At 48.7% G+C, this 16,899-nt stretch overlaps 1 protein-coding gene across 1 annotated transcript; it reads right to left on the bottom strand.

Moving 5' to 3' along the window:
* Nucleotides 1-14,129: 14,129 nt before the first annotated feature.
* LOC147662714 (uncharacterized) lies at nt 14,130-16,545 on the bottom strand. The gene has a single exon (XM_086950952.1). The coding sequence runs from the start codon at nt 16,428-16,430 to the stop codon at nt 14,130-14,132; it is 2,301 nt and encodes a 766-aa protein (XP_086807078.1). The 5' UTR covers nt 16,431-16,545.
* Between the last annotated feature and the right edge of the window lie 354 nt (nt 16,546-16,899).

Here is a 16,899-nt window from a genome sequence, read left to right as displayed (position 1 = left end):
GCCAGACCCTGCTGCAAACCCAACAGGTCTCCCAGTTCTTTCAAAGCCATGGCACATAAAGGCAAAGTCCGGGACATCATGCCACTGAGGGACTTGCTGCTACAACTGGTGCAGCTGCAAAACCTCTTTGTGTCCCTCAAGACACTTACTCACCCTATTGTAGGCCGTACCCAACATTTTCTCCAGTGAATTAGATTATGCCAGTGGCAGACCCCTCTCCCTATTCCACCCAGACTTAACAGTGGCGACGGATGTATTACTTCTGGGATGGGAAGGCCATATGGGAGACAGAGACTAGGGAACCCTCGTCACCGGCAGAGACCCAACTCCACAACAAGCTGTTGGAGTTGCGAGTATTTCACTTGGCGGTGAATGTCTTCGTGCCCACCATCACAGGATGGCTGGTGCAACTTCTCACAGACAAGACAGTCAATGACGATGGTCTCATCAGGAAGAGTCACACTTGAACTTGTTTGACAGCGAGCCGAGGATTTACTGGCTGCAGTTGTTTGGTCCGACGAACGGGCCCTGGAACTGCTTAGTTGAATTTGACTTCCTCCCAGGTACGCTGCCCTGAAATACAGAATAATCCTTACTGGGTTGTATTGAATATAGTTGAGAATCATATTGGAGAAGCGGCGATATACCATCCTGATAAGACCATGGTAATGAACTGGACCGTATGAAACATTGACTATACAGGGACTATTTCATATAAATGATATCTTCTAAGAATCGCCTTTGCTTAACTTGTATTGTACAAAAGTATTTACACCCCTGTTTCTGTGTGCAAAATGTGCCACTCTCCCTCACTCTCCCTCTATCTCCCTCTACCTCCCTCTGTCTCCCTCTTTCATCTCACCCTGCCTGTGTGTGCCCCAGTTGAGACAGCTTCACGGGCACACACACACACATACAGCCGCACCTGAGCACTTCACAGGACTTTAAAAGAACATTTTCATGTTAATGTGGCCTTTGTATTTCACCTCTTAGTGCCCTTGTAGCTCCACTCTGACTATCACTGGAATGGCGTGCCCCCACAGAGCAGCAGACTCTCACAGAGTCGCGCCCAGTGTTTGCAGAAACTCTTTAAAAACATTTTTTTTAAATCACGGGTATGATGTCACCAAGGTCCGTGGGCCACCAAGGAAGGTTTGCCGGGCCGCTGGCGGCCCGCGGGCCGTACTATGAGTACCCGTGATCTTGATCAACTAAAAGCCTTGGCATCACAATTGACTGGGATCTGTCTATGAAATCCCAGATTGGGACGGTGGTCTCTACCTGCTTTTTTCAGCTCCATAAGATCAGAAAGATGAACATAAGTTACTTACCTGTAAATTGTGGTTTTCCAGTATTGGTATCTTTGATAGATTCACATGCTTGAATGCCTGTCGTCGAAGTGTGAGTCCCACGGTACATAGAATAAATAGCAATATAGCAATAGCATAGTGAAAGCATAGCTAAAAGAGCAATAGGACGTATTGTAACATAGAAGGTAATAGGAAAAAACTTGTCACTTTAATAACTTGTCCAAGTCATTAGATATGGTCCAAATTCCAGCCAATCAGGCAACATAACTCTCTGGAACCTTCTCCTCAGAGGCGCAGGCTCTCAGATTTTTTAGCACAAGTGTGGCATAAAAGCCAAGGAGAAGAGGGGAGCCTCTGAGGGGAGGTGGGTGGGTCGCATGTGAATCTATGAAAGATACCAATACTGGACAACCACAGTTTTCAGGTAAGTAACTTATGTTCTTCTCCAGTATTGGGGTATCTTTCATAGATTCACACGCTTGAATCAGAGTAGATAGCAGTAATTTGAGAACTGTGCATGGTAAACCATAAGTAAACCGTAAACAGAGTATGAGAGAATACATATACGTATATTACAGTATAGCAGTAAACATGGGCACATCTGCAAAAACAGAAATATATACATATATACAATGTGTGCAGGAGGAGGTAAAAAACAGAGGCTCACCTTACTTAAAAAGATTACGTAGCACCGCTTGCCCCACAGCTGTATCAGCATTGTTGGCAGCTTCCAGACAGTAGTGCTTGGTCGCAGCTCTGCAAATCTGATGAAGAGGCACACAAGCAAAGAGAGAAGTAGAAGAGGAGACTGCTCTAGTAGAGTGCGCTTTAATCGTTACATGAAGTGTCTAGCCTGCTTGCTGATTGCAAGAGGAAATTGCTCTAGATATCCAATATGCAATAGTCTGTTTAGCAACTGAAGGTCCTTTACGCATCCTGCCGTAGGCTATGAAGAGCTGATCAGTTTTACGGATACTGGTTGTTCTTTGCAAATAACATTTCAAACATCTCTTAACATCTAGAGAATGTAAAGTCTTTTCTGCTGGCAACTGTGGATTCTATGTCAGGACCGGAGGCTTCAGATTATGCTATATCTTCCTTCGCTTTATTAACATAAAGAAACCACAGCAGCTTAGGAAAAGATATAATAAGAACAAAAAATGCTTTAAACATAAAGCATTAACGTAATGTTCAACAAAAAATCAACAACAACTCCCAAGAGTCTCTTTGTCATAATCATAGTCCACAGTCCTTTGTCACTGTTCATCATCCCTATATAACCGGACTTCCCATCATCTTCCCCCTCTTTCTTCGCTGCTCCCGCAGCCAGATAAGTGTTTTTCTATTTTGTCTTCTTTATTGTACTTGATTGTCTTGCGGTCTTTGGGGACTCCTTGTGTGGTTTATTCCCTTTCAGAGTCCCTGGTTGCGGGAACGTTCTTCGTTCCTACGCGACTTTATTCCCACCTTTGTGCGGTGTGTACATAGACCGCAAGGGGGCGGCCTGTCGTCTCGCCGACCCTCCGGCGCGCCTCCGCAGTACGAGGAGCCGCGCCGTGGGGTCTGCTTGCGCAGGGGCCGACCCTCGCGTACCCCTCTGACGCCTGGTGATCCGGGTCTGTACTTTCACAATTTTGACGCCCTCTGGGGCCTGTATAGCGGTTTCGACCGCGTGGATCGCCTTCGGGCGAGATCTGTGCACCTCTTTAAACTGTGTGTGGCCTAGCGCGCTTGAGGGGTACGTAGACCCGGTCCCGGCGAGGAGGGTCTGCGCGCTTGGGGGTTGGTGCAGCCCACCTGCCACGTCAGCTGGCCCAAAACGTGATCGCAGCCGCTGGGCCTGCCCACATTCGAGAACTTTCTCGGTTGCCGCCCTCTTGGGTGCCCCGCATTTGCCCTTGGTTCCGCCATGGAAGGGGAGTATGAGGAGGAGGCCTGCCCCTATCTGCAGGATGATGAGTTTTATCAGGCGGTGGACAGCTCCATCTATCGTTGTGTGACGGAGGTGGTGGGACCCATGGAGGACCGCCTCTCGGCCCGCATCGTGGAGGAGTGTGCCAAGCTGGCGGCGGCGCAGGTGCCGCCGCCCCCCGTGCTCCCGGGGACGTCCGGCGGGTTGCCGCCCGCTCCGAAGAGACCCCGGAGTGAGGGGCCTTCACCGGAGTCCCAGGGCGTGGATAAGGACGCCTTCGAGCGTCTTCGTGACGCCTTCCTGGCCAAAGCGACGGCGGTGCCCCCGACGCCCTTGGTGGACCCTGGCACTTCGGGCGGCCTGTCAACGGCGCCCGCTTCCCCGATCTACGATTCTCCGGACACGGATGACGACGGGGAGTCGACCCGATCTTGGCTCCCGGCGCCTTCGGGTAAGGAAATGCCCCGAGATGAGTCGGGCATGCTGGACCCGGACGAGATTGTCCACCCCCGATCCGCGGCCTGGGCCCCGGGGGAGACGGTGGCGAAGTTCGTCGCGGGCCGGCTGCGCAAGCCCCTGGAGAAGGAAGCGAGGGGTTGCCTGCGCGGGGAATGCCCGCGGCCTACTCTGGAGGGGAAGGTGGCTATGACCCCAGAATTGGACCCCAAGATGGCCACCTTCCTGGCGAAATTCATGAAAGACCCCAGGAAGGGGATCGATCGGTCCTGGCGGGCCTGCCAGGACAAGCTGTTGGATGCGGTCGGGCCCGCCACGAAGATCCTCGACATGGCAGAGGAGGCTCGAGCAAATGGCACCGCCATTTCGCCGGAGGTGCTCTCCAACTGGGCCCAGAGGGTGATCGTCTTCTTGGGCAACGCCAACTGTGCCCTGTCCACTGAGCGTCGGCGGTCGCTCCTTATTAAACTGGATCCGAAGCTGGGGGACCTGGCCTCGTCGGAGGCGGGTGCAGTGGCCCAGGGTGGCCTCTTCGGTGAACCTTTCATCCGCGAGCTGGGAAAGTTCGTGAACACGTTCACGTCGCTGGACAAGGCCCAGTCCAGCATCAAGAAGGTGTTTCACCAGCGTTTTTCTGGAGGGGCCGGTCGCGGCAGGGGCCGCGCGATCGGCCGTGGTCAGCAGACCAACACCCGTGGACAAGGCTCCGGAAGAGGTCAGTACCAGACCTCGGCCAACTACACCAATTTCTACCCCACGAGGGGACAACGCTATGGTGGAAGAGGATTCCAGAAGAAGTCCGGACAGGGACATGCCCCCGGTGAGTGTTCTTTGCTTGGATCAGGTTCCGATTGGGGGGCGGCTGGCAAGCTTTTACGGGGAGTGGGAGTTGCTCACTGCCGATGCTTGGGTTTTGCAAACTGTGAGAGGTTTCCATATAGAATTTCACGACCAGCCAACTCAGGTGAGGCCCCCGCGCCCAATGGTTTTCTCAGATTCCGACGCGCGATTGATAGACGGGGAGGTCTCGGACTTGCTGCGCAAGGGAGCCATCCGCCTATCAACGCGCCACCCGCATGGGTTCCTCAGCAACGTCTTCTTGGTAGACAAGACGGATGGGGGCAAGAGGCCTGTGATCAACCTCAAGGAATTCAATGGGTGGTTGGTCTACCGTCACTTCAAGATGGAGGGAATCCACCTCCTTCGGGACGTGCTCCTCCCTCGGGATTGGATGGTGCGACTGGATCTCAAGGATGCCTACTTGGTCGTTCCCATCCACCCCCCTCATCGTCGTTTCCTACAATTCCTGTGGGACGGCAAGGTGTTCGAATTCACCGCCCTGCCGTTCGGTCTTTCTTCGGCCCCGTGGTGCTTCACGAAGGTCCTTCACCCGGTGGTGGAGTTTCTCAGAAGCCAGGGAGTCCGTATGATAGTGTACCTGGACGACATCCTCCTCATGGGACAGTGCCCAGAGGTGCTGGCGGGACTGCTGCGTCAGGCTGTCGGCCTGCTTCAGAGGCTGGGGTTCGTTGTCAACGGCTCCAAGTCGGTTTTGGTTCCCACTCAGCAGATCACCTTTTTAGGTTTCGTGGTGGATTCGGTTCAGGCGGTCTTGAGCCTACCGAGTCGGAAGGTCGCAAAGATACGACATCTGCTTCGGCAGACGATCGCAAAGGATCGTACGTCGCTGCGTCATGTCGCCAAGGTGGTAGGCCTCCTATCGTCCTCCATCCAGGCGATTTTCCCAGGCCCGCTGCACTACAGGGCTCTTCAGCGCCTGAAGGCACAGCATTTGCGCCGTGGGATGTGTTACGACCAGTGGGTTCCCCTCACGGACGAAGTGAAGGAGGAAATGTCGTGGTGGCTGTCTCACATGGAGGCATGGAATGGGCGAGCGATCTTCGGGTCGGCCCCGGACTTGGTCATAGAATCCGACGCCAGCAGGTCGGGCTGGGGCGCCCGGTGCGGGGATTTTTCCACCGGCGGCGCCTGGTCGTCAGAAGAACAACAATTGCATATCAATTGTTTGGAGCTCCTGGCGGGCTCCTTCGCGGTTCGCTGTTGGACCAAGGATTCGGTCAAGGCTTGTGTCCTGCTCCGAATGGACAATGTTTCGGCGGTCCGATATGTGAACCACCTGGGAGGTCCTCGGTCCCGCGCCTTGGCGGATTTAGCGAAGGACTTCTGGGATTATTGCCTGTCTCGTCACATTGCGGTGACGGCGGAGTATCTGCCAGGCCAGTCCAATCAAGTAGCGGATTGGCACTCTCGACATCTCAGGGATGCCAGCCAGTGGAAACTGGATCCGGGAGTCTTCCGGTGGCTACACTCCCTTTGGGGCCCCTTCTCGGTGGACCTCTTCGCGTCCCGTCTCGACCACCAGCTGCCGCGGTTCTACAGCTGGAGGCCGGACCCTCTGGCGGAGGCCACGGACGCGTTCTTGCAGGATTGGAGTCGGGAACGGCCGTTTGCGTTTCCCCCGTTCTCCATGATCATGCGAACGGCGGCTCAGATACGCCGCCAGGGTGCGGAACTGGTGTTGGTTACACCGCTGTGGAGGTCTCAAGTATGGTTTCCGGTTCTTCTGGAACTTTCCTGGGATTTTCCAATCCTACTCCCCCTGTTTCCTCTGCTTCTGACGAGCCCGGATCAGGAACCTCACCCTCTCGTCATGCAGAACACTCTCCGCCTCGTGGCGTGGAGGCTCTCAGGAGACGCTGGACGCTCCCGGGCCTTTCGGGGTCAGCTGAGCACTTGCTCTCCAAGGCATGGGCCGATAGTACGACGAAGCGTTACAGATCCGCTTGGCTTAAGTGGATGCGTTGGTGTTTACGAAGGGATTTGGATCCCATGGTCGCCGGCCTTGTTCCCGTGCTGAATTTCCTGGCTCATTTGGCCGACAAGGGTTTAGCGTATAGAACGATCAATGCTATCCGGTCGGCGATTTCTGCGGGCCATGATAACATCGATGGCCATCCGGTAGGGGAACACCCTTTTGTGTGCCGGCTTCTGCGAGCGGTTCGCCTCGCACTGCCGCCAGAACCCAGGTACTCCGTCCTTTGGGACGTCAATTTGGTTCTGAATCTGTTCCTGTCGTGGCCAGCGAATTCTTATCTGTCTCTTAAGGAGCTTTCGGCGAAATTAGCCATGTTGTTATGTCTGGTCTCTTGTAGGCGCGTCTCGGACGTGCGCGCGCTGGATGTTTCTGCACGCATTTTTTCCCCGGATGGGGTTACTTTTACGGTGGGCCGACGCACTAAGACGTCGTCGCGTTCCATTTCTTATCCAGCCTTTACTGACACTCCTAAGTTGTGTGTCGTGCAATGCCTCAAAGCATATGAGGACCTGACCTTGGATCTGCGCCCTCCGGGCGAGCGTCAGTTGTTGATTGCCCTGCGGAAGCCACACAAAGCTGTCTCCTCCCCCACTATTGCTCGGTGGGTGCGTTGGGTCATGCAGGAAGCGGGCATCAATACTTCTCTCTTCGGAGCACACTCCGCCAGGGGGGCCATGGCCTCTAAGGCATTCTCGGTGGGTGCTCGTCTGGAGGACCTTATGCGAGCGGCGGACTGGTCCTCGGATTCCACCTTCAAGAGGTTTTATTTTAAGCCAGTGGTGGATTTAGCTCAGTTGGTGGTAAGTAAGCTTTAAACTAGCATAATCTGAAGCCTCCGGTCCTGACATAGAATCGAAATTTGCCTAGCTTACGTAACGGTAAGTTTCAATTCTATTAAGGACACGGAGGCGAGGATTATCCCGCCCGGACTACGGTGGTGTCTCTACCCACCCGTATGGCAGTAAGTAAAGCGTTTTCCTTTACGTTGTCTATACTGTGTTATTCACTGTATGCTCCTCGCCTTGTTGTAGCTTTTTCCTGGGCCACCTCGCTGATGCTGTTCCTTTTTTGGCAGGCAACGACGGGGCTAAACAGGACCAATGAGGCTTAGCGTGATCTGCGCGAAGAAAGAGGAGGAAGATGATGGGAAGTCCGGTTATATAGGGATGATGAACAGTGACAAAGGACTGTGGACTATGATTATGACAAAGAGACTCTTGGGAGTTGTTGTTGATTTTTTGTTGAACATTACGTTAATGCTTTATGTTTAAAGCATTTTTTGTTCTTATTATATCTTTTCCTAAGCTGCTGTGGTTTCTTTATGTTAATAAAGCGAAGGAAGATATAGCATAATCCTCGCCTCCGTGTCCTTAATAGAATTGAAACTTACCGTTACGTAAGCTAGGCAAATTTCGATTAGTCAAGTCAAGTCAAGTCAAGTCAAATAACTTTATTCGGTTATTTAAAATAACAACCATAAAAGCATTACACACAAAACATATATTGACTCGTATTTACATAAAGTAGTTAAAAACAGCTAGATTAAATTGATTATAAAAGGTTACAAAAAGTTACAGGCAGGATGTACACTCAAAATGTTAAAAAGGAGTGTTCAGAGGATATAAAAAGGTTAGTATTTTTCTAGAGATATATCTATTACCGGTACAATTAACCTTCCATACTTTTCCTAAATTTGAGTGCTAATTTTAAAAAACTGCATACAAATAGGGTACAATCACAGCTTAGCAACTGAAGATAATAAAGTGCTGGTCTAAATTGAGAGAAATTCAATTTTTTAAGACAGGGTTTTAAATATAACCTCCGTGGTATAATGTAAAACGGACAGAAGAATAAAAAGTGTGCCAGGTCTTGCGGAGACTTTTCGTCGCAGCCGCAAGCCGGCAACACTTGTCCACGGTAGGATCCCTTTGGCACGGCCAGCAATAAGTGAAATAAATCCAGCCTGAACCTTGTCAACAGAAAACGATCATAGCTTGACATTGGCCATGACAGGGACGGTTCCATGAGCAAAGTTGTTTTTAATAGCACATGTTTTCGTACACTTCCTTTCCTTATTTCACCGGCGTCCCTGACTAAGTACCTGGAAGAGATAAAAGCCTTCTTCACAAGAATAACATCCAGTTTCGTAATGGATTTTGGAGTTAAGAAGAGTTCGGGCGCCCAATTTCCCTGAAGCAGTTACTTAAATACTTTATCCATGGAACCTTAAGCCTGTTTTCCCATGTTAGCGCTTCCCTCAATATAAGCTGAGTAAGAGGTACATCGTTATTTAACCAACAATTTAGCCAACATACTAGAGGGTTTACTGCTATTTTATCACATAGAAATGGTATACCTAGCTCTTCATGTACGGAGAAATTTGCTATTGCTGTGGATTAGGGAAAAAAGACTTTGAGATGACAGGCTCATTCAGGTGGCAATCAGATGGAAGTTTAGGAATTAAGGTCGGATTAGTGCGGAGCACCACAGCGTCTTTGGTGAATTGAAGAAAAGGTGGTTTGATAGTAAAAGCTTGTATCTCGCTGACTCGATGTAAGAGCTAAAAGCAGCGATGTCTTCAAGGAGATGAATTTAAGATCAGCCCTACGAATGGGCTCAAATGGGGACTTCATGAGTTGTGCCAACACAATGTTCAGACACCAAGGAGGAGGCGGGCGTCGAATTTTAGGGAACATCAGAAATAAGCCTTTGAAAAATTGTTGAATAATTCTTGAAGAATAAAGAGAATTGGAGCCATCCTGACGGAATTTGAAAAGTGCAGCCAGAAAAACGTTCATAGTAGAGTGAGAGAGTCTGGATTTTGCTAATTCTCAGAAAAAAAGGCAGAAGCTGCTCTGGCGTAGAGTGAACAGGGTGAACAATTATTTATTTATTTATTTATCATTATTTGTAAAGCGCAACTGACACCCTACGGGTAACCTGGCGCTGTGATGCAGGCGACTAGCTTAGGGCCGAGAGACTGTGTCCCCTGCCAGGAAGGAGTTAGCAGGATGCCAAGGAGCATACTCGAGGGTAGAGCCAGGTTTTTAACCTTTTTAGGTCTCGGTAATATCCGGTCTGCCGAAGGCAGACCGGAAGTCCGAGATTTAATGTTGTTTAGTAGGGCTTCAGAACCCGCCTCCCTGCCCTGCCTCTCCACCATTGGCTGGCTTCCTAAATGGAGGCCAGCCATTGGAGGAAAGAGCCATCCCTCCAAAGAAGCCCCGTCTTTTTCGGATTTGGGGACGTGATTTTTTGCGTTCTTTAGCCCTGTGACGTCGTCCGTCACTCAGGACAGCAAAACCACGCCCACAAATCCTCAAAATCCGGAAGCTTGTGTCCGCCATTTTCTATCCTTCGCAGTGAAGGTAAGCCCGTGTTTGTTTCCCTCCGTGCCTTCTTCCCCCTGTCTGTTTCCCGCCCCCTCACGCTCTCCATGTATTTTCGCTGTCCGTGTCTGTTTGTGCCTACTTCCCCCTGTCTGTTTCCCGCCCCCCGCCCGCTCTCCATGTATTTGAGCGCCTCGGCTGCTCCTCCTTGGCTTCGCCATTCACCGCCGAAGCTCCCTCGTCAGCTTTGGAGACATTTCAAACTTCATCAATCAAGGACTCGACATCAATTCCTCCTCCTTTTGAGCAGAGCATCCCCAGCCGCGGCCACGGCAACCTCAGCAGCGGCGGTGGCAGCGGCAGCCAGTCCAGGGCCCGCTGCCAGAAGCGGCTCTTGAATGGAGGGGCCCAACAGCCCCCGCACCCGGCCCTGGCCTAGCCCGGCAGAGTTCCCCTGGAAGAAGGAGAAGAAGTCAGCCAAGAAGAGCGCCCCGACGCCGGCCTGTTCTGCCTCGCCGTCCCCGTCCTCCTCGGTGCCAGTCTCGGCTGCAGGATCTCCTGAAGGTCGGTATCCTGGGAGTGGGTGAGCTCGGGGAGAATCCGGAGCCGGGCCTTTGTCTGACTAGGGATCCCGGTAGAACTGATTGATTCTTTTTCATTGTGGAGGGCCGAACTCCTCCGTCCAAAGGGAAGGAAGTCCACCTGACCCCCCCATACGCAGCCTGGGTCCTGGTGCTCCCCAGGGGCGGCCTGCAGCTGGCTGGCATGCTGACTGCAGTACTGGGGCAGCATATTTTTCCACCGTGCCAGAAGGGCATCCCCTGGGCACGGCCTGGTTCCCTATTTAGGGGGTGCGAATCCGTTCCAAGCCATTCACTAGTGGGCGGGGTATAAGCTGCACGAGGTGTGCAACGCTTTTGGGGTTATAGGTCACTGCTTTCCACTACTGCCGGTTGTTTACTGAGTGGCATTTACAGCTAATGTGAAAAACACAATTAAATCAAATATTAGAGGCGCACCTACTACTCTGAAGACTGGTTATGTAGTCTGGATGTCTGAAGGTGATAAGGCAAATGAGTCCTAGATGTGCAGTGGGAGAAAGCTGGATGGTTTCAACTTGGTGCTGCATGCGAGAAGGCTAATAGATAGCACCTTATGTGCAGAGAATCCAGCTGAGCAGTACCAGCGAGAATGGGGGTGTGGGATCATCACAGTTGATTACATGTGCATGAGGGAGCACATGAGAGATGGTGAGCGGGTTAGTTGATATTCATGAACAGGTGTTTAAATGCGTCGCTTTCTTAAATAATTCTGAGTGAACTTTTGGTTACAGAGTGCATTTTGGGCGAAATGTCGCTGAATGCATCTTCTGCCACAGTAAAGCATTTTCAACCTTTGCACTGTGGTATTAAAAGAAACAAACGCAATTTGTAGTCCTTTTTAGAGAGAGTGTTTCTGAAAATGTTCATTGCCCTGACCTCCGCAGGTACGCTTCAGTCAGGGCGGAGGGGTTGAGGGCATTGTGATGAAGCAGACACACCCTCTTACGGAAATGTACACCCTGTGAACTCCGCCACTAACTTGCCACTTATGTAAAATGCTCATTCTCACCTACATTGCTACTTAATTTATATTCTACATAATTTTTTGAGCTAGCACTGGCACGGGACAGAAGAGAATACCTGTGCGGCTAAGAGACAGAAAAGAAGCATCTTGGCGTCCTACATAGCACCTAAGAAAAGAGATCATTGAAAAAGAAGAGTTATACGGAGTTAGTAGAAAGTGTGCAGCATCACTAATTTTGAGAACAGAAAAAAGGGCATCTGACTACCGCCAAATCATAATTGTTTAATCTAATATTGATCTTTTTTACAGAATCATTTCCCCGCACAATTTTAAAGGGGGAGAACTGACTGACACTTTATTATGTATGTTTTAATGGCTGTGTTTTTGTAGCGCTACCTTATCACAAAATGGCCTGTTCGGCGCATTTAGCGCACAATACCAAAGACAATAGCGTATATCTGATTTAAGTTCCCAAACTGGTCTGCCCCATACTGCTGCTGCTGGAGTTCCGGAGGCTGTGGTATCCCTCGCACCGGTGACCCACAGGGCCCGCCCCGCTGCCCTTCCTGGGAAACGTGCTCCAGCTGAACCTGAATGACGCCACGACATCCGGCAGTAATCGCCCGCTCCTCGGCATTTAAAGATCTTTCAGGGTCGCGCATTGTCCCGAGCCAAGTCCCGGCGTAACCTAGACTTACAGGATGTGCTGGACAAGCTTGCAGACATGGGGATTGCTATCCGTGTGGCTTCTCCGAAGCTGGTGATGGAGGAGGTAAGTGGGGGGCTACTCTCAGATGTTTATTCTCTCTTTTCTAGGTTCAACATGGCCCGTGGCGATTCCCTTCAGCGATGTGCACCGCTGTGCACGGAGTTGTTCAGGCAGGTATGTATGTTGATTTTAGTTTATGTTAGAGGTAAGGCATATTTTTATTTTTACACTGCACTGTCCTTTTACTGCTGCACTCTCTCCTCAACCTCTCCCTGCGCCATCGCTTCACTGCTGCACTCTCTGCTCAGCCCCCCCCCATCCAGGCTGCAGCCCTCACTCCTCCACTGCACCATCACTCACTGCTGCACTCTCTCCTCAGCATCTCACGGTACCATCGCTTCACTGATGCACTCTCCTCAGCCTCTTACTGCACCATCCCTTTACTCTCTCCTCAGCTCCACTATACCGCCTCTTCACTGTTCCACTCTCCTCAGTCTCTCACTGCACCATCCTTTTACTGCTGCACTCTCTCCTCAGCCTCTCCCTGCACCATCCTTTCACTGATGCACTCTCTCCTCAGCCTCTCCCTTCACCATCCCTTCACTGCTGCACTCTCTGCTCAGCCTCTCCCTGCACTGTCCCTTCACTGATGCACTCTCTCCTCAGCCTCTCCCTGCACTGTCCCTGCACTGCCCCTTCACTGATGCACTCTCTGCTCAGCCTCTCCCTGCACCGTCCCTTCACTGATGCACTCTCTGCTCAGCCTCTCCCTGCACTGTCCCTTCACTGATGCACTCTCTCCTCAGCATCCCCCTGCCCTGTCCTTGCACTGTCCCTTCACTGATGCACTCTCTCCTCAGCCTCTCCCTGCACTGTCCCTGCACTGTCCCTTCACTGATGCACTCTCCTCAGCCTCTCCTTGCACCGTCCCTTCACTGATGCACTCTCTCCTCAGCCTCTCCCTGCAGAGTTCTTCATTGAGGAACACCGCCTAGCCTAATCTTATCATGAAATTCTAGATTTCAGTCATATGTTAAGAAACAAGTGTGAGTAGAAACCTTTTGGGTGGAGAAAATGTAAGACATTAATATTGTGAATTTTTTGTTAATTAGTTGATGTTTGCAAGTACTAACACTTCTCTGTGTCAAGTAAAGACCTTGAGAGTTTTGTAACTTTCAGATACTCAAATTGTGGATTTTGTTGCAATTAAAATATTTTCAAGGCCTGAAATTTCTTTGGAGGTTGCATGCGGGCAGCCTAAGTTATCCTGCAAGAATTTCTTGATTAATCCTATTGAAACTACAATAAGTGTTCTCTCATGTAAAGTCAGGTTGTTAGAAGCTTTTCTGCAGCTCAAGATACGCCTTACTTTTTACCTGGTGCGGGTGCATTTCTCATGTTTAGTGAGATCTCCTTTATGAGTATAACGTTTCTGGCTTTCCCCTCCTGTATAAGGCTTTAGTCCAGTGTGAATTCTCTCATGTGAAGTGACATTGTATTCGTGATTAAACCTTATCTGACATTCAGAACACACAAGGCTTTTTTCTCCCGTGTCAGTTCGCTCATGAAAAGTGAGAAGTAATTTGTGACCAAAACTTTGCTTGCATTTCGTGCACTCATAACGTTTTTCCCCAGAGTGGGATCTCTCATGAAGCATAACTCTGTCTTTCAGATTCAAGCTTTTATGGCATAAGGATTTTCTTCAGTGTGGAGTTTCTCATGGTGAGATAGTGTTTTTCTCTGCAGCTTTTCTGGCATTCAGAGCACTCATAAGGTTTTCATCAGTATGGAGTGGATTATGGTTAGTGAGGCTGTGCCTATCAAAAAATAGGAATTTCTGGCATTCACAGCATAGGTAATGTTTCTTCCCTGTGTGCGTCTGCTCATGTAGAGTGAGATTGCGCTTAAAATTGATGATGCTTTTCTGGCACTTGGAGCACTGAAGTCTTTTTGATGGTGTGTTTTCTTATGGTGCCTGTAACCATCACTACCTCTGAATCTTTTCTGACATTTAGAGCACTGATATTTTTCCCCCAGTGTGGATTCTCACATGTGCAGTGAGATCAGATTTACGGCTGAAACATTTTTGGCATTCGGAGCACTGATAAGGTTTCTCCCCAGTGTGGGTTCTTATATGATGAGTGAGACCGTTTTTGTCAATGAAACATTTCTGACATTCCGGGCACTGATAAGGTTGCTCTCCTGTGTGGGTTCTTCTATGCCGACTGAACTGGGTATGGGTATTGAAACATTTCTGGCAATCCGTGCACTGATAAGGTTTTTCCCCAGTGTGGGTTCTTATATGGTGAGTGAGATTGATTTTTTCACTGAAACATTTGTGGCATTCAATGCACTGATAAGGTCTTTCCCCAGTGTGGATTCTTATGTGCCGTGTGAGACTACTTTTTATACTGAAACATTTCTGGCATTCAGAGCACTGATAAGGATGTTCCACAGAATGGGTTATTGAATGTTGAGAAAGACTTTGTTGGTTACAAAACCTTTCCTGGCTTTCAGAGCACTGATAAGGTTTTTCCCCAGTGTGGATTCTTATGTGCTGTGAGAGACTACTTTTTAAACTGAAACATTTCTGGCATTCAGAGCACTGATAAGGTTTTTCCCCAGTGTGGGTTCTTATATGCACCTTGAGTTGGCATTTTACATTGAAACATTTCTGGCATTCAGAGCACTGATAAGGTTTCTCCCCAGTGTGGGTTCTTATATGCACCGCGAGATGGCGTTTTTCATTGAAACATTTCTGGCATTCAGAGCACTGATAAGGTTGTTCCACAAAATGGGTCACTGCATGATTAGAAAGACTTTGTTTGTTACCAAACCTTTTCTGGCATTCAGAGCACCGATATGGTTTTTCCCCAGTGTGGATTCTTGTATGTTTAGTGAGTTTGATTTTTACACTGAAACATTTCTGGCATTCAGAGCACTTAAAAGGTTTTTCCCCAGTGTGGGTTCTTATATGATGAGTGAGACTGTTTTTGTCAATGAAACATTTCTGGCATTCCGGGCACTGATAAGGTTTCTCTCCAGTGTGGGTTCTTCTATGCCGAGTGAGCTCGGGTTGGGTATTGAAACATTTCTGGCAATCCGTGCACTGATAAGGTTTTTCTCCAGTGTGGGTCCTTATATGTATAATAAGTCCTATTTTTCTAATGAAATATTTCTGACATTCAGAGCACTGGTAAGGTTTTTCTCCAGTGTGGGTTAATACATGTAGAGAAAGACTTTGTTTTTTACAAAACCTTTTCTGGCATTCAGAGCACTGATAAGGTTTTTCCCCAGTGTGGGTCCTTGTATGTACAGTAAGGTCTCTTTTTTTACTGAAATATTTCTGGCATTCAGAGCACTGGTAAGGTTTTTCCCCAGTGTGGCTTAATACATGTAGAGAAAGACTTTGTTTTTTACAAAACCTTTTCTGGCATTCAGAGCACTGATAAGGTTTTTCCCCAGTGTGGGTCCTTGTATGTCGAGTAAGGTCTCTTTTTTCACTGAAATATTTCTGGCATTCAGAGCACTGGTAAGGTTTTTCCACAGAGTGGGTTATTACATGTCGAGAAAGACTTTGTTTGTTATAAAACTTTTCTTGGCATTCAGAGCACTGATAAGGTTTGTCCCCAGTGTGGGTTATTGCATGTCGAGAAAGACTTTCTTTGTTACCAAACCTTTCCTGGCATTCAGAGCACTGATAAGGTTTTTCCCCAGTGTGGATTCTTGTATGTACAGTGAGTTTGCCTTTGCAACTGAAACATTTCTGGCATTCAGAGCACTGAAAAGGTTTATCCCCAGTGTGGGTTCTTCTATGCAGAGTGAGACTGGATTTTTGACTGAAACATTTCTGGCATTCAGAGCACTGAAAAGGTTTTTCCCCAGAGTGGGTTCTTATATGCTTAGTGAGATTGTTTTTGTAAATGAAAGATTTCTGGCATTCAGAGCACTGGTAAGGTTTTTCGCCTGAGTGGGTTATTACATGTCGAGAAAGACGTTGTTTGTTATAAAACCTTTCCTGGCATTCAGAGCACTGATAAGGTTTTTCCCCAGTGTGGATTCTTATATGTTCAGTGAGATAAAATTTACTGCTGAAACTTTTTTGGCATTCAGAGCACTGATAAGGGTTTTCCACAGAGTGGGTTAATGCATGTAGAGAAAGTTGTGTTTTGAAACTAAACCTTTTCTGGCATTCAGAGCACTGATAAGGTTTTTCCCCAGTGTGGATTCTCATATGCGTAGTTAGATTAGATTTACGGCTGAAACTTTTTTGGCATTCAGAGCACTGAGAGAGGATTTTCCCAGTGTGCATTCTCTCAAATTCAGTGAGATGAGATTTATGGCTGAATCTTTTTTGGCACAGGTAACTTTTTCCCCAACTTGGGTTATTTTGCTTTGATTGAGGCGGGTTTGAACACTGAAATTGTTCTCACAGCCCGTGTTTTTAAAATGTGTATTCCTAGAGTTAATATCTCTACATTTAGTTTTCTCTTGCTTATATGCCACAGTAAGAGTGAACCCGATTTTAGAGTCGGGCTTGTTTAGATAATGTTCAGCATTTATCTCTAAAAGATAGTGTGTAATCTTCTTAACACTTGAATTGAGCAAAATATGTCTGGATGCAGCCCTGTAACACCGGTCGAAATGTTTGTAGCAGATAATAGTCATTTGGTTATAGCCTCTCCGGCAGCAACTTATTTTGTGACTGAAGTTTTTCTCAAATCTATTAGTATAGGTTCTTAGCAATGCAGTGATAAGGTGTTAGTCTGATATTTAATGAT

Source organism: Lissotriton vulgaris, unplaced genomic scaffold (assembly GCF_964263255.1).
Source record: "Lissotriton vulgaris unplaced genomic scaffold, aLisVul1.2 SCAFFOLD_1409, whole genome shotgun sequence".
Taxonomy (NCBI): domain Eukaryota; kingdom Metazoa; phylum Chordata; class Amphibia; order Caudata; family Salamandridae; genus Lissotriton; species Lissotriton vulgaris.
The sequence above is the reverse complement of the archived record's forward strand: the minus strand, read 5'-3'. Positions and strand labels throughout refer to the sequence as shown.